We start from the raw sequence: 27000 nt of genomic DNA, 5'->3' as shown, positions 1-27000 counted from the left end.
AAACAGAAAGTGTGTATTTGCTGTGTTGTGTGCTTGTCCTGCTGAATAATCACAACTTATTTGTATTAATTATGTATCAGCTATGTGGGAAATGACTCCAGATGATATCTGGATGCTGCTTTGATCTCTTAGCAGAATGGTTATGCATTAAAGCTGGTCGGTTATTCCACTTTTGTCCTAACGGAGCTGCACTAGGTAGACCAGGGCTGTCCCAACACTCATGCTCCAAAATGTCTTTCCAAAGAACAAAAATAGTCCAGCGGTAAAACACGCTAGCTCTCCAGAGCTGAGATTTCAATCACATCGTTTCTACAAAGGCTCTGCCATCCGGCTGGGCTGGGCAGCCATATGAACAACAACTGGCCATTGCATATTTATTTATTCATTTAACCCCAATTTTTTTTCTACCAATTTAGTGTAGCCAATCTGCTTCTGGGGACCCCGATGTGTCCAAGGAGGGTGTATAATCGCCTGACACACACTCTCTCCGATGTGTGCGCAGTCCTGCGCAGGCTTCACATACAGAGAGCCACGCCCCGATCTCTGCACTTTCTGTTCAGGTGCCCTGGGAATCCAAGGTCCTTACACGGCGCTGACGACCCCACCCGTTAGTCTGGTCTTTTCCCACCCAGCAGACTAGTGGCCAATTATGCCTGCAAGAGGGCGCCCTGCAAGAGGCCGGTAGCAGAGTCGATGGCACAGCAGTAAAACACGCTAGCACACCAGAGCTGAGACTTCGAACACATCGTTTCTACAAAGGCTCTGCCATCCAGCTGGGCTGGGAGGCTACATGAACAACGATTGGCTGTTGTTCACAGGGTGGGATAAGGTGATGCGATTACGACCTCTACTGGCTGATTGAGTTGGGGAACAATGCTGATCAGGGTGTGGCTCTCCGTGCACAAGGCTGATGCTCATATGAACTCGCCTCGTGCAGGTGAAAAGATGCACACACATCGGAGGGGGCGTGTGTCAATTACGAAGCTCCTCAGTAAGCAGTGGAGGGTTGTATCAGTACAGAGGAAGCGTAATGCAATCATGGTAATTGGATATGACTAAATTAGTGAGAAAATTGCAAAAAAAAGAGAAAAAAATAGACCATTTACAATCACATGGTTTATTGAGTAATCCAGTCAACAGCGTTATTGAACAGAACAGAATTCGCCCTCCATGTCACGTCGTGTGTGATATCTGAACAGGAAAAAAAACATTTAAAAAATAGTAAATTTGCATAACCAGAGAGTCCCACACTCGTTTGAAAAAAAAAAGAGAAATAAAAACATTCACCACCTTAAATTCAGTTCAATGAAAAACATGAAGAGAAGAAATCAAAAGTTCTATACATTTCAAAACATCACGTGGTTAAATCAGGACTGTCGACTGTAGTGCACGAGCTGATAATACGAAGGCGGGTCGTATAAGAGGCATCAAACGCATCAGCCTTCACACTACAGACATAAACGAACAGAAAAACACACAAATGTCTGGTACAGCACACGCTGAGCTACTCAGATACCTGTTTAAAGGGCCATGGTCACATTTTATGTATGTTTTTTTTTATATCCATTTTCTCCTCATTTTCCTCCCGATTTAGCGACTCAATTTTGTCTTCCGCTGCTGAGAGATACCAGATTGCATCCGAGGAGAGCACGTCGCTGTTCACGCCTCTTCCGACACGTGCACAGCCCTCCTCTTCTCGCCCCTGCATTCTGCACAGGCGTCTCTTCCGCCGATCAGGGTCCTTCCACAGCGTACCCACATATAGTCCGGCCCCCACCCTGCAGATACGGTAGCCAATTAGTATCTGCTTCAGGCACTGCCAATTATGCCCGCCAGATGGCGCCCAGCCGACCGGTGACAACAAACTGAGGAGTTCAGAATCGCGGTGCTGGTGTGCTAGCAGAATATCTCGCTGCACCACCTGGGCGCCTGTATGTTTTGTAAAAATGGGGTGGTACGGTGGCTCGGTGGGTAGCACTGTCGCCTCACAGCAAGAAGGTCCTGGGTTCGATCCCCAGGTGGGGCGGTACGAGTTCTTTCTGTGTGGAGTTTGCATGTTCTCCCCGTGTCTGTGTGGGTTTCCTCCCACAGTCCAAAGACGACAAGCAAGTGAGGTGAATTGGAGATACAAAATTGTCCATGAGTGTGTTTGATATTAAACGTGAACTGATGAATCTTGTGTAATGTAACATGACGTTAAAATCTTAATAAATAAATAAATCATTTTTAAGAATGGATTTAACCACTGAGTGACCAATTACATCAGTATCAGACGGGAGGTCAGCTCACTCCAAAACTCCAATCTAGTGTAGTTAGAGCTCACATCAAAGGTTCACATTCATTTATTTACTCATTGTCTGTTTTACCACTGTTTTATCCACGCCGAGTTTCATACAGAGGAGTTTAGAATCTTGGTGCTGGTGTGCTAGTGGAATATCCCGCTGCGCCACCTGGGCGCCCCTTTACTATTTATTAGGATTTTAAAGTCATGTTTTACACACTGTGGTTACAGGACAGGTAGTTACTGGTTACATCAGTGTCCAGTACTAATACTGGTTATCTCCAGTTCACCTCACTTGCACGTCTTTGGACCGTGGGAGGAAACCCACACAGACACGGGGAGAACATTCAAACTCCACACAGAAAGGATCCGGACCGCTCCACCTGGGGATCGAACCCAGGACCTTCTTGCTGTGAGACGACAGTATCATAGATAAGTCATTAAACTTTATGATCTTTTATCGGTAGCTGATTCCTTGTTATTGATTTTGACTGACTGTAACTGATGACGTCTTTGTGCCCGTATTAATATGGCGAATTTGACGGCATGATTCTTGTAACCGTCTGACGAACCAACTTCAATCAGGAAGAAAAGAAGAGTCACTGTTAAAATCCCCCAATTTGCCATAAAAAATGGAGTGGAGGCCGGACAACAGGGCATGGACAGTTCATCACAATGATAATAATAATTTCACTCAGTGACCATTTCCCTTTAAATAACATAAAAGAAATAAAGATTGAACAGAACATAAAGGATAGAGAACGAACATTAAGCTGCACGACGGAGGTTAGGCACTGTGCATAAGAAATCCGAGATGCAGAGATTTGGTTTTTCTGAGCACCGTAGTAAGTACATTCAACACCGGCGTCACACGAGGACGTCAGACGCTGCATATGATGTTAGAAGCTCAGATTTACTTCTCACCACATATTGCTTAGTTATCGAATACAAAGAGTCGGTTAATGTGTTATTTATAAGAGTGAATATGTATGAAACGAGATGATAATGAGACCTGTAGATGCTATTAGAGCCTCTTGAGGTTTGAGATTAAAGCACTGGTACGTTTTCCCTTAATTACACTGATAAAGGTAAGAGGTTAAGTTTAAGGTTACATGTATACAATGCACAACGTAGGTATATAGTTCTGTTTAGATAGAAAACATCTAAATAGAACTATATACCATATAGAAGCATTTTGTAGTTCTACAATTACTGACTGTAGTCCATCTGTGTCTCTACATACTGTTTTAGCCCCCTTTCATGCTGTCCTTCAATGGTCAGGACCACCACAGGACCACCACAGAGCAGGTATTATTTAGGTGGTGGATGATTCTCAGCACTGCAGTGGCACTGACATGGTGGTGGTGTGTTAGTGTGTGTTGTGCTGGTATGAGTGGATCGGACACAGCAGCGCTGCTGGAGTTTTTAAACACCTCACTGTCACTGCTGGACTGAGAATAGTCCACCAACCAAAAACATCCAGCCAACAGCGCCCCGTGGGCAGCGTCCTGTGACCACTGATGAAGGTTTAGAAGATGACCATGATCGTCTCTGACTTTACATCTACAAGGTGGAACAACTAGGTAGGAGTGTCTAATACAGTGGACAGTGAATGGACACGGTATTTAAAAACTCCAGTAGCGCTGCTGTGTCTGATTCACTCATACCAGCACAACACACACTAACACACCACCACCATGTCAGTGTCACTGCAGTGCTGAGAATGATCCACCACCTAAATAATACCTGCTCTGTGGTGGTCCTGTGGGGGTCCTGACCATTGAAGAACAGCATGAAAGGGGGCTAACAAAGCATGTAGAGAAACAGATGGACTACAGTCAGTAATTGTAGAACTACAAAGTGCTTCTATATGGTAAGTGGAGCTGATCAAATGGACAGTGAGTGTAGAAACATGGAGGTGGTTTTAATGTTATGGCTGATCAGTGTATATATATGAGGGTTCTTCTAAAGTTTCCGCACTTATTTTATTCAGTTATTTATTTTACCCCCTTTTGTCTCCCAACTTAGTCTGCTAAATCTAATCTGCTGCTGGGGAACCCGACGTGTCCAAGGAGGGTGTATAATTGTATAATCGCCTGACACACACTCTCTCCGATGTGTGCGCAGTCCGGCGCAGGCTTCGCATACAAAGAGCCACGCCCCGATCTCTGCACTTTCTGTACAGGCGCCCTGAACGACCAAGGTCCTTACACAGCACTGATGACCGCACCCGTTAGTCCGGTCTTTCCCACCTAGCAGACTAGTGGCCAATTGTGTCTGCAAGAGGGCGCCCAGTTGACCGGTAGCAGAGCCGAGATTCGAACCCGGGAGCTCAGAATCTCTGCACTGGTGTGCATTTAGAATTTAATGCCTGAAACACTTCTAATTGAAAGCTCACTGATATGTTCGGGTAGAGATACAGAGGATATTGCGACAGGTGGATTGTCCTGTGTTGAATTATTACTTTGCGTATTGAGCAGTTTGTGCATATTTGTGCGTAACATTAAGATATTAAAGCTCCAAAACTTCAAGTTCTGTATTGATGTGAGAACAGGTCTGGCAGTGTAGATGCTCTGATACGTGTGTAGTATCATTTTTTTGTAGTTTTATAAAATAGGAACCTCTTAAAAAATACTGGCATAGCAGCTTAAAAACTTGATATATTAGGACAATAATCTGCATATTTTAAATTGCACACACCCCTCAGTACCTTGAATACAGAATATACTATCATCTCCATACACGGACAAACTAAAGAACATGAACACGAGCAGCTTCACACATAAACACGTTCAGTTTGGTATCTGTAGTGATTGAACCTTTGGCCTGGTGTTCGGTGTGAACGATGCCTCTCGGGTTTCCTGTAGTTTGGGCGATATCTCGTCCTCGTGCCCGACAGGCGGTGCAGCTCTACACTCCAGAGTCCGGTCGGATCTAGCGACTGGGCAGACGCCGGTAAAAGTACATGTAGCCTAAGTCTTTCGGAGGCCTTTCTGATATACACACTCTGTGGTCGTTGTAAATCACCCATCTGTGAAGATAAAGATCACATCATCAGGTAAGAACTGAGGTACAGTATTCAAGTCTAGTTTACACCGTTTTTAAGGATTATTTCTTTTTTTTTTTGCCCCTTTCTTTCATAATTTGTTTGTTTTCCAATTCTTAATTTGCAAGTCCATTGCAAGCCGCAGACTATCACGCGCACCCTCTGGCACGTGTGCAGTCATCTACACAAATAAATGATTATACTGCCCCTTGACTTTCATACTGACCGAGGAGTGTACAATATAAAAAAAAAACCCACCTTCCCTCCTTTTTGATATGACACACGTAATGACCGGACATGGTCGATGTTCCCATGTGACTGATGAAGGCGAACAGTTCGTACCCTGCAGGATAAGAAAAGACGTTTATAACCAGCGTGGAAATTAGTCACTGAGTATTTTAACACAAATGAATAATCAGTTAACTGGAAGCAGTGAGGGAGGGAGGAGGAGTAATCGGTCGTGTCTGAGAGACACTTACAGTCCGGCAGTCTTCAAGCGAGGTGGAAAAATGAGACAGCTAAGAAACCAAGAGCTACTTCAAGTAGCACAATAAAAAACATGTTTAATTATTTATCCACATCAAGGTTTTTTTGTTTTTGTAAGCCACTGACGCGCCGCTGCTTTCACATCATCACATGAAAATCTTCTTCCCCTTAAAGCTTCATTGAGCATCCAAAACGGTGACAATCAGATGGAGCTAAATCCGGACTATAAGCGTCTCTCAGTCACGACCGATTACTCCTCCTCCTACTACACCCTCACCGTTTATACCCAAAATATACAAGTGAGGAAACTTTTTGAAGATCCATCGTATAGACACCGATCAGACATAACATTATGACCACCCTCCTAATATTGTGTTGGCCCCCCTTTTGCTGCCCCATATGCAACAACCTGTGATCAGAACCAGGATGAACTTCTTCAGCAGTTTGAGCTACAGGAGCTCGTCTGTTGGATCGGACCACACGTGCATCAATGAGCCTTGGCCACCCATGACCCCGTCGCCGATTTACCACTGTTCCTTCCTTGGACCACTTTTGATAGACACTTGATAGAACACCCCACAAGAGCTGCAGTTTTGGAGATGCACTGACCCAGTCGTCTAGCCCAGTGTTTCTCAACCTTTTTCAGTCACGGCACCCCATTAAAAGTATTCAAAATCTCGAGTCACCTTAGTCTAAAATGTATTAAAAAACTTACACTCTGCATCCCTCGGACTGCTAACACAAAAAAACACTACAGGGAGAGACGTACTGTGGTTGTATTGCATTAAGTTTTACAAAAATCCTCTCTTGTGCAGAGATGTGCCTGTGTTTGCTTCTGCTTTAAAACGTATGCGTCATGAACCAATCAGATTTAACATCATTAAAGAAGTTTATAGTTTATTTCTCAATTATTTGTCATTTTACCACTAGCACTGCTCATTGTCTGCATGTTCTCTCTGTAGCTCGGTTACGGCTCTCAAACATAAACTCAAAAGAAGCTTTACTGGCATGACAAATAAGGACATTCGTATTGCCAAAGCAAGTTACACAGAGAAATAATAAAAATAACAATAAAAAATAACAAATATATACAAAACAGTTACATGTGCAAAAATAATAAAATATTAATAAAAACAGTGCAATATAATAACAATAAAAATTATAATATTTACATTAATGAGGTCATGAGCTCTCTCTGTGTGTGTGTGTGTGTGTCGGTGTGTGTGTGTGTGTGTGTGTGTGTGTGTGTGTGTGTCGGTGTGTGTGTCGGTGTGTGTGTCGCTTGCTCGCGATACTGAAAGTTATTTGAATTTCGACAATAAACAGCTCTTATTTATTATGACTGATTAATTCTCTTTACTGATGGAAGCGGAATGGTTGAATTACAGCCAATAAGAACAGCACAGAAATATAAATATGTATTATAACGGCTCCCAGAGGCGCGACTCAGTTCCTTTTGTTCATTTTAAAGAGCCGTTCAATAGAATCGGATCATGCGCGAACGACCCATCACTATAGGCAACGCACGCAACCCGCGTTGACGTTGTAGATGGGAAAAGGGGCGTGTGAGACAAATTTTGATGTTTGAGGCGGCTAATGGAATACATTTTCATGATAAGGACGGCACCCCGGTTGAGAAAGGCTGGTCTAGCCATCACAATCTGGCCCTCAGATCCTCACGCTTGCCCATTTTTCCTGCTTCTAACATCAACTATAAATGTTCACTTAAATTTATAAAATGTTCACTTGCTGCCTAATATATCCCACCTACTAACAGGTGCCATGATGAAGAGATAATCAGTATATATATATATATATATCTTATCTTCACTACTTCTATTTACTATACAGGGTGTAAAATTTTGGAAAATACATGGTGCTTTACATGCCCGATAAAACACCATTTTAGATGTACCCACAAAAAACGTTTTATCATTCCATGCTTTTTAATAATTGAAAAAAGGGACACTCACGTCCAGGTCCATCTCGTACACGAGGGCTGGACATTTCCTGGTCTGGGGACAGCGTGGTGTCGCTGTGTGTGTTGGCGTTTGAAAAGCTGCTGTCGTTGGGCTCTGTGTCGACCATGTCTGACAGGGCTTCGCTCTCCTCCTCGCTGTCGGGGTGAGTGAAGATCCAGTCCAGCGCCCGCTCCAAATTATTATTCTGTAAACACACAAACACACGTGTCATTAAACATGGATGAGGATTCATTTACTTTAATCCAATCCTTTTACACTAAATGAGACACAAAGTATCTTAAAACATGGGCTGTGGTAGCGCAGGGGTTAAAGCACTGGACTAGTTATCAGCTCCACCACCGCCAAGCTGCCACTGTTGGTCCCCTGAGCAAGGTCCTTAACCCTAATTTGCTTTGCTCACAAGTGTAAATCGCTGTGGGTAAACGCATCTGCTAAATGCCCTAAATATAAAACACAAAACCAGCATGTGTGATCTGTGATGTTTATAGAACTTGCTAGCAGAGATTCACTCCTTTACTGTGAACATCCAGATTACGACTGGTACTGTCAATAACACACAAACGTACAAACATGATGTTCTGCACACACAGTGTAAACACGCTGTAGAAAATCACTCACTGTGACTTTCAGGGCTCGGATGGTGTGATGTCTGGGGAAGCCCATGGACGTGAGGATGGAAATGCTCTCCTCGGGCGGCTGGTTATCCACAGGGCTGGCAGTGGGGAAACTGGCACTGGGCATGTCTGCCTCCATGTATGAAGGAATCGCCAGAGGCTCAGCAAAGTCTGCACAGAACAAACAGTACAAATGACGTATTTGCACACACCTAGCAAACATTCGCAGCTGAGAGTCTTCTGCATGTTCTGTTTTGTTCATAACACATGAATGTTAAACTAATAACAATGGACATGGGAACCTGGGCTTTGGAGAAAGTGATATGAACTTACCTTTATTGATAGTGTGGGTGTGATACTGTTTGTGATTAGTTATTGAGATCTACTAATAAAAAAGGTTGGCATGACCCTGAAATCCTACACCAACCTTTTCCTGATGATGTGTCCGCCAGGTTTGTGTAGTAGTGTAGTGGACAGTAGCTGCTGATGCCAACTCTCAAGCAAGTGACCATCAGTGAAGGTGGATTGATACAGTGGTACCTTGTGACTCAACGTCCCCTAAACCCAAAATCTTTAAAACTCAATGCCCTCCGTCAAGAAATCTGTACCCTTAAACTCAACGTTTTCCTTAAACTCAAACTGTTCAGTTTGTCTTTTAAAAAATTATTTATTTAATTTTAAATTAACAGTGAACAGCCGCTTTGTTCAGCGCTCTGCTTGAGCGGTGCGGTAAAACATCATCAAAGTGCGATTATGAGACGAATCTGCATTTGTGTGGAATAACCGTCAGATCCAGTCTCTCTTGATGCATGCTCAATAATCCAGGTACACAAATCCACAAAGTTGAACCAGTTCATCTGGACACAAGTTTGTTGTAGAGATACGTTTCGCCACTCATCCAAGTGACTTCTTCAGTCTGAGCTGGTGGTGAATACCCCAACCTTATATGCAGCGGGAAAAATGCCCAAACACTCCAGTGGATCGAAGGGAGGAGAAGAACAACCGCAGTCTAAGCGTAAACCAGTGGTGATTCCGTATGTGGCGGGAGTAGCAGAACAATTGAGACGGATATTCTCCAAACACTGTGTTTCAGTTGCTTTCAAACCCCAGAACACGCTACACCAGAAATGAGTTCACCCTAAGGACCGGGTCCCTCAACACAAACAGAGTAACGTAGTGTATGCTGTAAGGTGCTGGGAGGGTTGCCTGGAACTGTACATCAGGGAAACTAAACAGCCACTGGCTAAACGGATGGCCCAACATAGAAGATCAACCTCTTCTGGACAGGACTCCGCGGTTTACACCCACCTGCAAGCCAGCAGCCACTCATTTAATGATGACGATGTGCAGATCCTTGACAAGGAGGAACGCTGGTTTGAACAGGGAGTCAAAGAGGCCATCTATGTGAAGAGGGAACGACCATCCCTGAACCGGGGAGGGGGCCTGAGAGTACATCTCTCACCATCTTACAATGCTGTAATAGGAGCTATACCCCAATCATGTGTGAAAGACACACATGACCATTGTAATTAATGCTCATTGTGAATTGCATATGGATCTGATCACCGGTTCCATTGTTATGCAATGGGCGGTGATCGGTCGTTACGCAAATCGGCTGCATATAAGGTTGGGGTATTCACCATCAGCTCAGACTGAAAAAGTCACTTGGATTGAGTGGTGAAACGTTTCTCTACAACAAACTTGTGTCCAGATGAACTGATTCAACTTTGTAGATGTCAGATCCAGTGTTACAGCTCCACATGTATCTGTGTTTATCTGGATTTTCCTCCCTGTTTCACCTTTAAACTTGTGTTACAGCTCGAGCTTCTGAGAAATTGTGAGAATCAGAATCAGCTTTTTATTTGAGTGTTTTTATATTATATTTGTGTTATTTTCAGTATATAAGTGTCAAAAACAACCCCATTATTTTTCATATGCCTAAAATATATATCCACGGGACCATGGAACACATTAACAGGTTTCCCAAACATCCTTATGGGGAAAAATACCAGACTTCAACTGAATGTCAAGTTTGCAGGGTTTCCAAGCAGAAGGGTCCATGTGGAACAACATTGCCGTTGTTGAAGCCAGGACATCAGCTTCAGAAAGCAAGTGAACATCGCAATCCGAAAACTGAAAATGCTGTTTGAAGTTTGTTTAGCATGTTCTGGATTTTCTCAAAGTACCGCACACTGTTCAGTTTTGGCAAGATGCGCCCTGCTTTTCCCCCTTTGGAGGTTCATAACCCACAGTCTGTAATAAAAACAATAAAACTACAGCCTCAGGTGACATACACAATTTCTAGAGGACAATCTGCTCAATATATCGCTTCATCATCACCAGGGGTGAGATTAACCCAGCGCTAAACCCTTAACTCAGCAGTTTTAGAACCCTGTAGTGCAGGGGTCATCAATTATGTTTCACCGGAGGCAAATTCTGGCTAAGAATAATATTGTTTAGGACAAATGCAACATTTGCAAAGTAGCCGACGGTTGGCGAGGAAAACGACCGCTCTGACCGAATGTAAATGCTACTTTAATGTGTAAAATCTCCTTTTTGGATTCAGAAAGTATTCAGATCCCTTCCACACACTGTTGTGGATTCGACTACTCAGTGATTCAATTTTATTAATTATTAAATATTTTGCATTTTTTACACAATTTTGCCTTTTTTGCACAATATCTGCCCTAACATTTACTCAGTATCATGTACTGGTCAACACCACACTTGTCTTTGGTCCCGTCCCCTCACTTTTTAGGTTAGAATGTGCCTTGTATTTATTGTACTGTTTTTTTATCTGCACTGTGTATATTGTGTTGTTTGTGTTGCACCCTGGTCCTGGAGGAACGCTGCTCCGTTTCGGTGAGCTGAAATGACTATAAAGCCTCTTAAACTTTATTTGATTTTAAATGGATACGACCACATGGATGGATGGACATTTTTACCCCTTGATCTACACTTAATTACCCATAATATCATCAAAAACCAAAAACTAAAATATCATTTACAAAGTATTCCAACTTGTTATTGTACTGTATATGTTGCAGAGCCCCCTTTTGGTCTTCAGATTCATCTCTACAAGCTTTGCACACCTGGATTTGGGCAGCTTGTCTCATTCTTCCTTGCAGATCCTCTTAAACCATCTTCAGATCTTCTTACAAATGGTTTAAGTCTTGGCCTAAGCTGGGCCATTCAAGGGTATCCGGTCTTGTCCTGAAGGCACTGTAGTGTCATACTCATGTTGAAAGGTAAACAATCACCACAGTCTTCTTTAGGGACGTTCCTTCCTCAATTCTTAAAAAAGTTTCACCATGCCTTCCGCTGAGAAGCACCCCTATAGCATGATGCTGCCACCACCATATTTCACAGTAGGGATATTATTAGCCAGGTAGTATGCAGTCCCAGTCCCAGTGAGTCCCACTGTGGTCCTGGGTGCACTGAAATCCTTAAATACTGTTTTACATCCTTGAGCCCTGATCTACAGTATGTCCTGCTACAATCTAACTGTTTATTGGACTTTGTGGCTTGATTTTAGTCCTGACAGTGCAGTGTATATCAGAAGGAAGAATGCCTTTATTTGTAAACCAGACATTGGGTTGAGGGCCTTGCTCAAGGGCCCAACAGTGGCTGCATAGAAGAGCCTGGATTTGAACCACCAATCTCCTGACTGATAGCCCAAAGCTCTACCACTGGGGTAGGACTGACCCTATTATTAATAATATTATTATTATTACTATTATTACTGTTGTTATTATTATTATTATTACTATTATTATTACTGCTGTTATTATTATTATTATTACTATTATTATTACTGTTGTTATTATTGTTATTATTATTATATTATTTGTATTATTATTGCTATTATTATTATTATTACTATTATTACTATTGTTATTATTATTAGTTATTATTATTATTAATAATATTATTGCAATTATTATTATTAGTATTATTACTATTACTGTTATTATTATTATTATTATTATTATTACTATTATTATTATTATTATTATACCATTATTATTATTATTACTATTATTAATTACTATTATTATTATTATTATTATTATTAATTACTAGTATTATTATTAATTACTACTATTATATTATTATTATTATTACTATTATTACTATTTTTATCATTATTGTTATTATTATTACTATTATTAATATTATTATTACTATTATTATCATTATTATTATGATTATTATTAGTAGTAGGTAAAGACTTCAAAGTTTAATATTAGTCTTCACATTGCTGTGGATGGATGTTGGCATCCAAAACTGCATTAATTTGGGACACAGCCATACATTTTTAGGCATGAACAGCTTATTAAGTCTGGCTGCAGCACAGTGGGATTAGGTCAGGACTCGAATCCTTAATTCTGTTTTTGGAGATGAGACTCTCGCTGTGTTTCAGTGGAATCCTAGAGCCTAAATAATTGCTTCACATCACCTTCCTCCTAATAAGGTACTAATAGGTGTTGCTGATGTTGGCCGTCTCACATTAGCTTTACCTGGCTCTTCCATATGAGCGATGATCCAATTAAAAGCCATCTCAGCTCCCATGTTGCCGGTGTAGTACACGGCCTTCCGGCAGGCCTCCAGAGGGAAGCCCATCTCAGCCAGCTGCATCACGGAGGACTCGTCTATTTCTGGAGCTGTGAAAACGTCAAATCATGAGTATTACAGTCAACACAGAGGGCTCACGTTAAAAAAGCAGCAGGTCTGAAAGTCTCGCTGGGTCTTGTTAATAAAACCAGAATGTTTTCATTTCCATTAACTGCTTTATCCCAGACAGGGTCACAGCGGGTCTGGTTCCACCGGGACACACTGGATACGAGACAGGAATAACCAGGACCGGACACTAATTTATCACAGGGCTTTGGCCAAACCGTAATAAGCAATCGTCTTCGTGTAGACGCCCGGCCAGCTGATAGCACAACCGATATTTAAACCCAGATCTTAGCAGTGATGGGCTAGCATAACAGATCATTTAAATCATTTACAATACAATTGTTAGAATAAATGTTATATTTTAGCTTTATGATTTTGTGATTCTTTATTGTATATCATTTATGAGCAATCATACAGTAGACCCTTGACTTACGAATGTAATTGGTTCTGAAGGGCTGCTCTTAAGTCAAAATGTTCGTTAGTTAAACCTATTTTTCCCATAAGAAATAATGTAAATAGAATTAATCCATGCCAGACCTGATAACCCCCCCCCCCCTTATCTAACCTTTCTAAAGTCTTAAAAAAAAAATTTTGTTATAAATACAAGAATATTTTCCCTTAATATTAAATTATAGAATAGATAATACTGTAATAAACAATAATAAACAACAATACACAGTAGTACTGTACGTAAACACACATCACATTTCAGTACAGTACGTGTGCTGTACCATACACCATAATACATTTCCTTCTTTTTATATAAAATGTATCTACCAGAAACAACAATAACTCTCATATTTCTCTATTATTTCCTTCTTTATTTAAATAATGTTGTATTTTGTAGTCGTAATTGCAAGAAAGAAAGAATACTTTACTGAGCCGAATTCCTTCTTCTCTCTCACTCACTGTCCCCTCTGTCTAATACACAGTGACATCTACTGGCAGGAGTAATTATACAACAACAAATGTAATAGATTTGTTTATTTTCTCACCACTGCGCTTCCTCTGCACATTCTTTGAGGCCATTTTAATATTGAATTTTACAAATTATAAAGAAAACACCGAAAAAACACCGTCCGCTGTCCGAATGTTCGCTCACGGTATATATATATATTAGGGCTGTCAAACGATTAAAATTTTTAATCGCGATTAATCTCAGAATTTCATATAGTTAATCGCGATTAATCGCATTAAAAAAAATCTGTGTAAATGTTATAGAAAACAAGGATTTTTAAGTGAAATGTTACAATTAAAATGGTGAACACATTTTATGCTAAATGTAATGATGTTAAAAACTGCTGGGACAAGAGAAAACTGTAAGGGAGATTTATTCACTCACATACTAGGCAGTAAATGTCAGATTGTAGGTTAGAATTTCTCCATCAGCAAACATTGTAGATCAGCGGTGCTTTAGGTGGGATAAGGTGTAGTTATTGTAACAGACTTTTCTGTGGTTGTATCGTGACAATGGTTTGATGGCCGTTTCTACACGAAGTGAGTGTGTTTTGACCCTTTGGGGCTTCCATAGTGCATGGACTAACGTGCTTGACTCAGCTTTCCGGTATTTGGTACCTTAACAGAATAAGTTAATAAAAGTGTTCTGCTCCCGACAACTTGTGAATATAGCGTGTATTTATTTCTTTATAAGTGCATCACTACAACGCTCGGTTACATTATGTTAACAAACCGCAAATGAAAAACGGTGGCAAGTCCGACATTAAAACGTTTGTTCTACCAGTCAAGTCTCAACATGAACTAGAATTTGCGTTAACGGCACTATTATTTTTAATCGCGTTAAATTGAAATTGCGTTAATGCGTTATTATCGCGAAATTAGTTTGTACGTTAAGTTGAAAAAGATCGTTCATAACCTAAATTGTTCGTATGGTAAACCGTTCGTAACTCAAGGGTCTACTGTATTTAACTCTGTGATCAGTTATTCTCTTGAATTTTGACCAGCAACTTCGCAGTCTCCATTCAACCTTGAATTAGAGATTCAGAGAGATATTCTGAGTCAAACCAGATTTGTATTGTCACGTTATCTCTATTCTGTCCCTGCACAACTGCCTTGTCCCAATAAAATTTTTTAATGCATTTTCTCCTTTTTTCTCACGATTTTTTAGTGTCCAATTTTTACCCAATTGCGTTACCCCGCCCAGAATGAGGAGAGCGAGACTGACACACGTCCCCTCCGACACGTGAGCAGTACCCGACTGCATCTTTCACCTGCACACGGCGTGTTCATATGTGGATCAGCTTTGTGCACAGAGAACCACACCCTGATCAGCATTATTCCTCAACTCTGTGCAGATGTTGTAATTGCATCAGTTATGAGGTCCCTGTCCGGCTCCCTCCCTCCCTGGATGAACAACAGCCAAACGGTGTTCATATAGCCGCCCAGCCCAGCCGGATGTATTCAAAATCTCAGCTCTGTTGTGCTAGCGTATTTTACCGCTGTGCCACCTGAGCGGCATAATAAGATATCTTTAAGATTACGTAGACTTTAACTCTTCTCTATAGTATCAGGTAGAGTTTAGGTCCATGTGACCCCTTCTTCTGTTCACTATATATTTGCATTAATAAACTTCAGATTGTTCAGGAAAAGACGTGTTTGTCCCTTCTCATGATCTCCTGGTACCAGACAGAGGGAATCACGATGGTTCCTCTCACGGTTTCTTCTTGTAACTTTAAGGGAGGTTTTTCTTGCCATTGTCGCCCTCGGTTTGCTCAACAGAGAGCTGCTTTGAGACAATGTCTATTGTAAAAAGCTCTAGTCAGATGAATTTGACTTGACTTGACGATGGATGACATCAGTAGAACTACACTATCAGGAATTAAACCGAAAAACAACTTTCACATGATTTATATAAAAATATAAGACTTACATTCCAAAGAGTTATTCACTGAGTAGTCTGGGGAAGAAAAGAAAGATCAATTTTAATCAGATCTAATACACACAACATCATTCATGCATAAAACAAACTAACATAAGCACAAATTAGATCGATCCAAAACAAACATCACCCTGCTCTCACAGTCTCATTTAAATATAATGCAGGGAGCTTGCGTGGCGCTTTGCAAGCCCACCAGCGCTGAGATCTCAAGCTCTTGCCTCAAGCAGCCTCTGCCCCCTCAAACAGGGTGGGTTCCAATGGACAAGACTTGGATTAAAGTGCAAAAGGGGAAAAATAAATAAATAAAACATAATAATAATAATAATAGTAGAACTCTCTTCTGTAATAAAGAATTGTGAGGATGGGCACTAGTGTAGGAGGCCTGGCTCACAGTCTGATTCAAATTCATCCCAGAAGTGCTTAGTGGGGTGCAACCAGGGCTGGATTCTGAGAAGCGTGGTATCGAATCCAGCCTTGCTTTACCGGTTCGAAGCCGAGTGGCTATATGAGCAACGATTGGCCGGTTGCTCATGTGGGGGGTGGGACAAAGAACCGGATGTGGGTCTCTCTCTGTCAGAATGCGATTGCGTTCTCTGCCGGCTGATTGGAGGCGCTTACACAGAGATGGGAGAGGGTGCCCTTGGGGTGTGTCTCTCCGCATGCAACGCTAGGTGGCGCCAAACTCGTCAATGTGTGGGTGGCAAAGATGCATCTGCTCTGCTCGTGTTTCGGAGGGGATACGGGTTAGCTTCAATCACCTCCGTCAGGGCAGGGTTCGGCATAGACAGAGAGGAAGCACGATGCTAATTGAACAATTGGATGCGCTAAAAGGGGAGAAAAAGGGGTAAAAATTTATTAAAAAAATAAAATAAAATAAAAAAAGAAGTGCTTAGTGGGGTAAAAAAAAACAAGCCAGGGCTTTATGCAGAACCCTGGAGATTTATCATGTGCTCAAAGTCATGCTGCCACAAGCTAAAAGCATATCATTCATTTTATATAGCTGATTTTACACATCTGTTAGCAATGTGTGTGGCTTTGCTCAATAATAATAAAAGCTGTCCAAATACTTCTGACCATATAGTGTAACTATGTGCAAAAATACGTGGAAAATTACCTCTCACGTCCTCAGGAATGACAATCGGAGGTGCAAGGTCAGGAAGCTCCTCTTCCCCTGCTTGTAGGCCCGTACCACGCAGCCGATTCAGGTCCATAAAGTCGGGCATGTCTACAGAAACATCTGCACACACAAAGCACCACAATAAAACAGGGTTATTACAGCTGGCAAAAAGTATGAAAAGGGACAGTTGTAGCCTAGAGGTCAAGGTACTGGACTGGTAGTCGAAAGGTTGCTGGTTCAAGCCCCACCACTGCCAGGTTGCCCCGTTGGGCCCTTAACAATCAATTGCTTAGACTGCATACTGTCACAGTACTGTAAGTCGCTTTGGATAAAAGCCTCAGCTAAATCCCAAAAATGTAAATGTAAACAGTCATTCAAAGAAGATTCTAAGACTACAAACACTAAGCGGCCACTTAATTAGAAGCCTGTACACACTTACTGGTGTAATTATCATAATTATCAACCACAGTGCATTAAATTATTTACACGCTGGTTAAAAGCTTAGTTCAGAATCAGGAAAAATCTCAATTACTTCAACCAGGTCATGTTTGTTGGTTTGATCATGTCAGAAACTGTTGATCTCATGGAACTTTTATGAACTCCAGAAATCAAGCAGCAGTTCTGCAAGAGGAAATGTTGCCTTGTTGATGACAGAGGTCAAAAAAGAATGGTCAAGCTGGTTCAAGCTGACATGAAGAACTTAAGTGACCAATCTTTACAATTAAGCAGTGGACCACAACATGTTCGGTTCGTTTAGATGCCTTTGGTTTGTATTGCACTCACACCTGAAACAAATCGCACCAAAATTCATCTAGAAATGGAACGAGACCCCCTCCCCACAGAAAGAACTAGAAAAAATAATACCATTGTTACATTTTAGTCCTTGTTTGCTTATCTTTGACACTTAAAAATGAACAATGTAACTAAAATAAGTAAAAAATAAGTGATGTATGATGCATCTTTTGCGAGCCAGAGGTCAAAACAATGCAACACACTGGGCACACAGTTCTGGTCATTTAGGTTCTTCCTGTGAACCTGAACCAGCCGGACCTGGTTCTACTTTCACCTCTCCCATCAAAAAGACATTTCCACTTGCAGAACCGCTGCTTGACCAGCCTTCACGACAACTGTGACCAGAAAAGCATCTCTAAAAGTGAAAACTTAAGGCCAAATACTGTATGAGATTCCATTTCTGACACCCAAGAACAGGAATATAAGGTTGTTTTTATACCTGCCAGCTTGCAATTGCTCTGTTAGTGTCATTCATTACCACCTGAGAAGGGGAGTCTTGAATTCTGTTACATTCATGTGTGATTTATTAGAAAAATACACTATATAACCTTAAGTAAGTGGAGAGTTTCACAACCATTTCTAGCAGGTGTATACAATTAATATGTAAACTTTTAGCTACAAGGGTACAAATGAACAAAAAAACACTCCAAAACTTCATGCAAGTCAAGGAGCGGAGACTGTTATAGTTGTTATATAAAATAACGCCCCACTCCACATTAATGTCCATGGTTTTGGAATGGCGTAACCATCAGGCTTATGATCAGGTCTCTTTTGTTTGTAGTCATATTGTGTATGATAATGAAGAATGTAGAGATTATTATACAACAGCGCCCTCTGCTGGACTGAAGGTTCTACAGCAACACAAACACACTGTATTAAGCTTCTCAAACTTTCGAGTGTGCAGTGTTGCCAACTTAGCGACTTTGTCGCTATATTTAGCGACTTTTTTTCAAAAAAGCGACTAGCGACAAATCTAGCGACTTTTTCTGGTGTTATTGGAGACTTTTGGAGACTCGAACGTGAAAACACACATTGTTCTGCAGTTACTGTCCTCAAGCACGGGCGGTCAGTATCACAGTCAGTGTTGCCAGATTGGGCGGGTTTCCACCAAAATGAGCGGATTTTGTTGGAAATTGGCAGGGAAAAACACACTTTGGCAGGTGGACAAAATTTGGGCTGGTTTGTAATTATTTTGGCAGCTTAAAATATAAATAAAAAAAGCTATTGCTAAAGCAGGTGGAATATAAATAGGTCTCCCTTCTCCCTACCTTCTCCCACCACAGCCAACCCGTTGTCAAAAGTTTGATTGACAGGTTATTCTTTCCAGTCCAAGATACTGTTGCCACGCCCATCAATACACTGATTCATATGTTAGACAAGTGATTTGAGTTGAATATGAAGGTAAGCAAGTCTCATATGTACGAGAGGTTGAACTTTCATTGCTTGCAAGTTTATTTTTATTTACATGCAAAGGGTTATGTGTCCTAACAAATAATGCATTTTACAAACTTGGTAGGCTACTTTAAAGACATGCAAGCAAAAAAAATTTGTCCTTTATAATGTATAATTACTGATCTGTACATTTTAAGATATTAATTTGTAGGTCATGATGGTTTAACTGGTTTATTATTTGTGAAATGCTAAACACCATCTGCTTATCCTGTGTTTTGGGCGTTTTTTCATGCATTTTGGCTGAAAATTACTGTCGCAATCTGGCAACCCTGCCCAGAGTAGCTCAGTATTTTCTTAAAAAACAAAAACAAACCACGAATTAACAGAAGAATGTTCATCTGTAGTTCTAAACATATTTAGGGAGTTTTTTTACCCACTTTTTGTCTTTCCCACGATGTTATTCCTCTTCTACAGCGTCAATTACATGCAAATGAATCATATGCAAATTAGGCAATGACGTCATTTAGCGACTTCTAGCGACTTTTAGGACAGCCAATAGCTACTTTCCTTACTGAGGAGTTGGCAACACTGTGCTCAAGCACTTACACAACATGTGATGAGTCTGAATTGCACAACTGTGCATGTGATTGGCAGACACAGATGCCAAGCATTATGAAACAGACCCGCAGATCTATCATCTGCTTTATAAGCTGATCAAAAATTAGAAGCAGCAGATTCCACAAAGGTAAACAGGACTGAGGAAAAGCTTTGGTTTAGAATCAAATGCTCACAAATATCATAACCTACATGACTAATGAATAAAGACAAACCTTGTTTAGCTCACCACTGTAGGGCAAAAAGTATTCAGACATGCCTTTTAATTACTAAGTTTAGGTCTTGTTCATTTGTTTAGTCATTGCTAACGCATGTATAAAATTATTTATATAAAATAAGTTACAAGCTTATTCACATAGGTGAGGTCTGTTAAGAAAAATTAACCATAATTAAAACCTTTCATGAATTAAATGTTGATTTTGAATAAAGCCTTCTTGTCTTGTATCAGTGCCTGGCTTTTTTAAAAACTATATAGGCACAAATTCCCACAAACACACTTAAAAATTCTCAGTAGTAAAACACGCTAGTCCACCAGTCCAGTGTTGACATTACTGCTTTGTCTGAGGACGGGAGGGCCGTAGGGATTCTGCTGGCTGATCAATGGCGCCTGGAGATCGGTGCGTGACTCTAGATGCACAATACAGATCTCCATATGAACCCACCGGCTACGGCACACGTGTCAGAGAGGGATTGTGTTAGTTACGGCCCCTCGGCCAAGAGTGGAGGTCTGCAGCAGTAGAAAGTAAGCAAAATATGATCGGGTAATTGGATATGACTAAATTGAGAGGAAAATGGGGGAAAAGAAGAATGTAGGCTACAAAAGGGGGCAAAGTCCTAAAATGAATTTATTATGTTATTGGGTATTAAACAAGCCCAGTCAGGTGACCACAAAACTTTGGCCATATGATTAATATCGTTCAGCATATTCCAAGCATGTTTGGTAATCCAGTCATTATAAAAGTACATCTGTACTTACCTAACTTTTTTGGAACCCAGTCCACTCCAAATGTGAACTTTTTGAGCTGTACAACCATGTAGTCAGGAAAGGAGGCAAAGCGAGACGTCCTAAAAAGGGGAAATCATTTAGCGATACAAGACTATATGGTTTAAAATTAAATCTAAAATCCATATTGTTCATAAACTCCAATATAATTTACACAATATCATATACAAGCGCCCCAGTTATGTAAGCCACCACTGCTGAGTGGTGGGAGGAGGGGACTTCTGGGGACCAGAACCTTACTCACTTTACTCCGGCCGATTTGGCCTGCAGCGCTGAGCTCCAGAAGTCCTGAACGTTCTCGGGCTCTGTGAAGGCCTGAAGACAGGCAGTGAATGGGACTCGGGCCTTCACCGGCTCTGGTGGGGCCCTCATGTGCTCTTCAGCATCCTTCTGCTTAATCTCATACGCCATCAGCTCCTCTGCAATGAAAGGAAACAATAATTAATTACTATGTTTATAGCTAATAGCTAACAATGGTATTCAGTGTATGTTGTCATGACCAAGGAATTGCAGGAATTGCATATTCATTCATCATGTCTATTTTACCACCACTTTATCCTGGTCAGACTTAAGTGGGTGAGAGCCAGGAAGCAACCCAGACAGGTCAGCAGATCATAGAGCACACACACACACATGCTCCAGTTGGCCTCACTGACGTCTTTGGACTTGTGGGAGAAAACCCGGAGGAAACACAGGGAGAACATGCAAACTCCACACAGAAAGGAGCCTGACCACATATGACTGTCATATTATGGATTTTAATGTATGTAAATGTCGGACCGGCTGATAGCACCGATGGGGATTCAAACCCTGGATTACAGTGGTATAGGGCTTACCTGTGCCACCCAAGCACCAGTATCTACAACGATGTATATATAACAATGATCCAAAGTGACTTACAGTACTGTGACAGTATACAGTCTGAGCAATTGAGGGTTAAGGGCCCAACAGCAGCAACCTGGCAGTGGTGGGGTTTGAACTAGCAACCTTCTGATTACTAGTCCTGTACCTTTACCACTAGGCTACGGCTTGCCCATATTTACATGCATTTGAATATGTAGATATATACGAGGGGGAGGCACGGTGGCTCAGTGGGTAGCACTGTCGCCTCACTGTCGCAAGAAGGTCCAGGGTTCGATCCCCAGGCGGGGCGGTCCGGGTCCTTTCTGTCTGGAGTTTGCATGTTCTTCCCGTGTCTGCGTGGGTTTCCTCCGGGAGTTCCGGTTTCCTCCTACAGTCCAAAAACATGCAGTCAGGTTAATTGGAGACACTGAATTGCCCTATAGGTGAATGTGTGTGTGTGTGTGTGTGTCTGCCCTGCAATGGACTGGCACCCAGTCCAGGGTGTTACTGTGTGCCTTGCACCCATTGAAAAGCTGGGATAGGCTCCAGCACCCCCCCCCCCCCCCTTCCCAACCCTAATTGGATAAGCAGAGTTGTAATTACAGACTAGTAATCAGAAGGTTGCTTGTTCAAACCCACCACTGCCAGATTGCCATTGAGGGTTAGGGTTAGGGTAAGGCCCCTAAGACTCAATTGCTTAGACTGTATTCTGTGTACCGTGGTGCTTTACCTCTGTTGGTAGCAGCCTCAAATGGTACCGGAAGCTGCATGAGATAGTCCACTCTCTGTGTGTAGCGCACTTTCTGTGTCTGGCAGCACTGTACACGTTCTTCTACGATGAAGCGGAACACGTCGCTGGGGTTCTCAGATCCAGAGCTGTTCCTCTGGACATGGAACAAACGATTAAATACAGATTAAAAAGTGCTTTTATAACAAACATCACATTCACCTCTTCAAAATGCATCATATGTCTTTGACTATTAAAGCAGGGGTGTCCAAACTTTTCTTCTTGGGGGGCAGATGGAATAAAAAATATACAAACATGGGAAACAGACTCTCTGTAATAAAACAAATACAAATATAACAGAGCTCCCTGATTACTAACAATTCCACTTCCTGTTTATTTAAGCGATTTATGATCTATTGTCCACAGTGTCGACAGTGTAAACTCAGATTTCACTCACCAGTTTACAATCCTAATGGGAAGATTATTATACTTCTTTAAATTAAACATACCCACTTCCCTCTAAACTCAGTATAAAAATATTAATTTTCCCAGTGAGCCTGAAATTTTCTGTTTTTGTTTCTTTAGAGCCGCCGTGTTTATCCAAAAACTCAGGAACGTTGATGTAGGTGTAATGTTAGTTATTCGAGTCGAGGGAAAGAAGACAGGAAGAGTTTTAGATTTATTTTATGCAATAGCGACACCCAGAGTTCAAACAGTTCAAGTAGTTTTTTTTTTTTTCAATAAAAACCTGCTTATAGCCACTCAGGAGGCGCAGTGGTAAAAAAGTACGCTAGCTCACCAGAGTTGGGGTTTGGAATACATCATATCGAATCTCAGCTCTGCCTTTCTGACTGGGCTGGGCGGCAGCATGAACAACGATTGGCTGTTGTTCAGGGTTAGAGAGTAAAAAGTCGGATCATAGGTCCTCATAACTGGTGCAACTGCGGCCCCTGCTGGCTGACTGATGGCGTCTGCACAGGGCTGAGGAATAATGCTGATGGGGGTGTGGCCCTCTGTACACAGTGCCCGTCGGTGTATGAACTCGACGTGTCGGAGGGGGCATATGTCAGTTGAGAGGCGTCCTCATTTAGCGGTGAAGGGTCGAATCAGTATAGAGGACGCAATCAGGGTAACTGGACACGACTAGATTAGGGGAAAAAAAAAAAAAACCTGCTTATCTGGGGCAGGTGGTGCAGCAGGATATTCTGCTAGCACACCAGCACCGAGATTCTGAACTCCTCAATTCGAAACTCAACGTTGCCACCGGTCGGCTGGGCACCATCTAGCGGGCCATGGGCACCATCTAGCCCGCTCTGATTGAGGTAAACGAAGCTAACCCACGCCCCCTCCGACACGTGGGATGTATTCCAGATCCCAGCTCTGGTGTTCCAGCGTGTGCTTTTACCGCTGCGCCACCTGAGCGGCCCTTTAATTTTATTTCCAAGATACCTTACGAGTTGTTTAAGAAATGGTAACAGGCCGCAGTTTGGACACCCCAGTATTAAAGTATAAGCTTTGTTTAGCCTTATGTCTATAAACCCAGGCCTTATTCTGGAAGCAGAAACCAGTGGATCTATAATTAAAAGTTCAGCAAGGTCGACTGCAGCGGGCTCTCTATTCTAAGACCTGACAAAAATACTTCAGTTATATTTCTATTTTAACAGGCCTGAAATACCACAGCAGGCTGTCCAGAAAGTATCAGGGTCATTTATGGACCCTTAATGATCACAGACTCGATGCTAAGCAATCAGAAAAAGCTCTATATTTACCCAGACACACAGACTATCTAAGAATTATGAACGTTTCTAACACACTGACTCATCAGACACTCTGATAATCAGGTATAATGTTATAAGTATGCATTTATAACGTGAACTGCTATTAATAAGGTACAAAAGCTGGATTTGTTTTTGTGACACAGAGAGATTAAATGTGACAGGTTTAAATTGGACCATGGGTCATGCAGACGAGGTAAATAGGAAGCACTATCAGCCCGGTGTTAATGATAGCAGGTTCTAATTTTAACACGGTTCAGAGAGTCACTCCAGAGCCGAGTGTGTGTCTGGCGGTGCCGGGGAGAGGAACAGATCTCCTGAAACCAGAGACGTGTCACACAAGGCGAACAGCACTCACATGTCCAGAAACTTCACTTAAACCTGGTACACCATAAACTGGATCACAGAAATGAACTTAATTAACAATAACAGTGATCAGATAACTGCAACTTTCATTAAAACACCTACACTTACAATCTCTTCAGGATAATGAAGTAAAACCCTGTGTTTATGCATAAAAGACACAGGATGATCAGATGAAGGCCGGGACAAACGTGTCAGTTGCAATTTAACAACCAAAAACTTCATAGCTGGATTCCACAACACACGACCAAGAAGCTCAGGAACGGTCAGCTGGAACACACCAGAAGAATTCTGGGAGTGACAAATTAAAACTGGAACTGTTTGGTTTGGAAATATAGATCAGCTTTTCTGGCACAATAAAGAAACCTAGAATGGAGGTGGGTCAGTGATGACGTGGAGATGTTTTTCTGCTGAAGGAACTGGAAATGTGACCATGTGACCGTGTGACTGACAGGGGGACAGTGGTAGCCTAGTGGACAGAGCTTTGTGCTGCCAATTGAATGGTTAAGAGTTAGAATCCCAGCTCTTCCATGCAGCCACTGTTGGACCCTTGAGCAAGGCCCTTAACCCTCTCGGCTCCAAGGGTGTTGTACAATGGCTGACCCTCCGCTCTGACCCCAGCTTCCAAACAAGCTGGGATAGACATACAGATGTTCTGTACACATGTATATGTACAGTGTATCACAAAAGTGAGTACACCCCTCACATTTCTGCAGATATTTAAGTATATCTTTTCATGGGACAACACTGACAAAATGACACTTTGACACAATGAAAAGTAGTCTGTGTGCAGCTTATATAACAGTGTAAATTTATTCTTCCCTCAAAATAACTCAATATACAGCCATTAATGTCTAAACCACCGGCAACAAAAGTGAGTACACCCCTAAGAGACTACACCCCTAAATGTCCAAATTGAGCACTGCTTGTCATTTTTCCTCCAAAATGTCATGTGATTTGTTAGTGTTACTAGGTCTCAGGTGTGCATAGGAAGCAGGTGTGTTCAATTTAGTAGTACAGCTCTCACACTCTCTCATACTGGTCCAACATGGCACCTCATGGCAAAGAACTCTCTGAGGATCTTAAAAGACGAATTGTTGCGCTACATGAAGATGGCCTTGGCTACAAGAAGATTGCCAACACCCTGAAACTGAGCTGCAGCACAGTGGCCAAGATCATCCAGCGTTTTAAAAGAGCAGGGTCCACTCAGAACAGACCTCACGTTGGTCGTCCAAAGAAGCTGAGTGCACGTGCTCAGCGTCACATCCAACTGCTGTCTTTGAAAGATAGGCGCAGGAGTGCTGTCAGCATTGCTGCAGAGATTGAAAAGGTGGGGGGTCAGCCTGTCAGTGCTCAGACCATACGCCGCACACTACATCAAATTGGTCTGCATGGCTGTCACCCCAGAAGGAAGCCTCTTCTGAAGTCTCTACACAAGAAAGCCCGCAAACAGTTTGCTGAAGACATGTCAACAAAGGACATGGATTACTGGAACCATGTCCTATGGTCTGATGAGACCAAGATTAATTTGTTTGGTTCAGATGGTCTCAAGCATGTGTGGCGGCAATCAGGTGAGGAGTACAAAGATAAGTGTGTCATGCCTACAGTCAAGCATGGTGGTGGGAATGCCATGGTCTGGGGCTGCATGAGTGCAGCAGGTGTTGGGGAGTTACATTTCATTGAGGGACACATGAACTCCAATATGTACTGTGAAATACTGAAGCAGAGCATGATCCCCTCCCTCCGGAAACTGAGTCGCAGGGCAGTGTTACAGCATGATAATGACCCCAAACACACCTCTAAGACGACCACTGCTTTATTGAAGAGGCTGAGGGTAAAGGTGATGGACTGGCCAAGCATGTCTCCAGACCTAAACCCAATAGAACATCTTTGGGGCATCCTCAAGCGGAAGGTGGAGGAGCGCAAAGTCTCGAATATCTGCCAGCTCCGTGATGTCGTCATGGAGGAGTGGAAAAGCATTCCAGTGGCAACCTGTGAAGCTCTGGTAAACTCCATGCCCAGGAGAGTTAAGGAAGTTCTGGGAAATAGTGGTGGCCACACAAAATATTGACACTTCAAGAACTTTCACTAAGGGGTGTACTCACTTTTGTTGCCGGTGGTTTAGACATTAATGGCTGTATATTGAGTTATTTTGAGGGAAGAATAAATTTACACTGTTATATAAGCTGCACACAGACTACTTTTCATTGTGTCAAAGTGTCATTTTGTCAGTGTTGTCCCATGAAAAGATATACTTAAATATCTGCAGAAATGTGAGGGGTGTACTCACTTTTGTGATACACTGTATATGTATATATGACAAATAAAAACGTTCTATTTTATTCCGCATTTACATTTTCAGCACTTAGCAAACGCCTTTAACCAAAG

The 27000-nt window shown here is 41.9% G+C and overlaps 2 protein-coding genes across 3 annotated transcripts in view; both read right to left on the bottom strand.

Annotated features, from left to right (window-relative positions):
• The window catches only part of LOC134316703 (zinc finger protein ZFP2-like), a 445247-nt gene that overhangs the window by 373370 nt on the left and 44877 nt on the right, over positions 1-27000 (bottom strand). The window lies entirely within an intron of this gene.
• The window catches only part of usp13 (ubiquitin specific peptidase 13), a 51581-nt gene continuing 25677 nt past the window's right edge, over positions 1097-27000 (bottom strand). For both annotated transcript variants that reach the window (XM_062997265.1, XM_062997267.1), the window contains exons 12-22: positions 22478-22631; positions 21149-21323; positions 20878-20966; positions 17100-17222; positions 15977-16003; positions 12930-13073; positions 8414-8580; positions 7787-7979; positions 5586-5670; positions 5101-5312; positions 1097-1191 (exon numbers count right to left, since the gene is read on the bottom strand). In XM_062997265.1, coding sequence (XP_062853335.1) covers positions 5216-5312; positions 5586-5670; positions 7787-7979; positions 8414-8580; positions 12930-13073; positions 15977-16003; positions 17100-17222; positions 20878-20966; positions 21149-21323; positions 22478-22631 — 1254 coding nt within the window. In that variant the 3' untranslated portion in view covers positions 1097-1191; positions 5101-5215. The remainder of the gene's footprint in view (positions 1192-5100; positions 5313-5585; positions 5671-7786; positions 7980-8413; positions 8581-12929; positions 13074-15976; positions 16004-17099; positions 17223-20877; positions 20967-21148; positions 21324-22477; positions 22632-27000) is intronic.

Source organism: Trichomycterus rosablanca, chromosome 6 (assembly GCF_030014385.1).
Source record: "Trichomycterus rosablanca isolate fTriRos1 chromosome 6, fTriRos1.hap1, whole genome shotgun sequence".
NCBI lineage: Eukaryota > Metazoa > Chordata > Actinopteri > Siluriformes > Trichomycteridae > Trichomycterus > Trichomycterus rosablanca.
The sequence above is the reverse complement of the archived record's forward strand: the minus strand, read 5'-3'. Positions and strand labels throughout refer to the sequence as shown.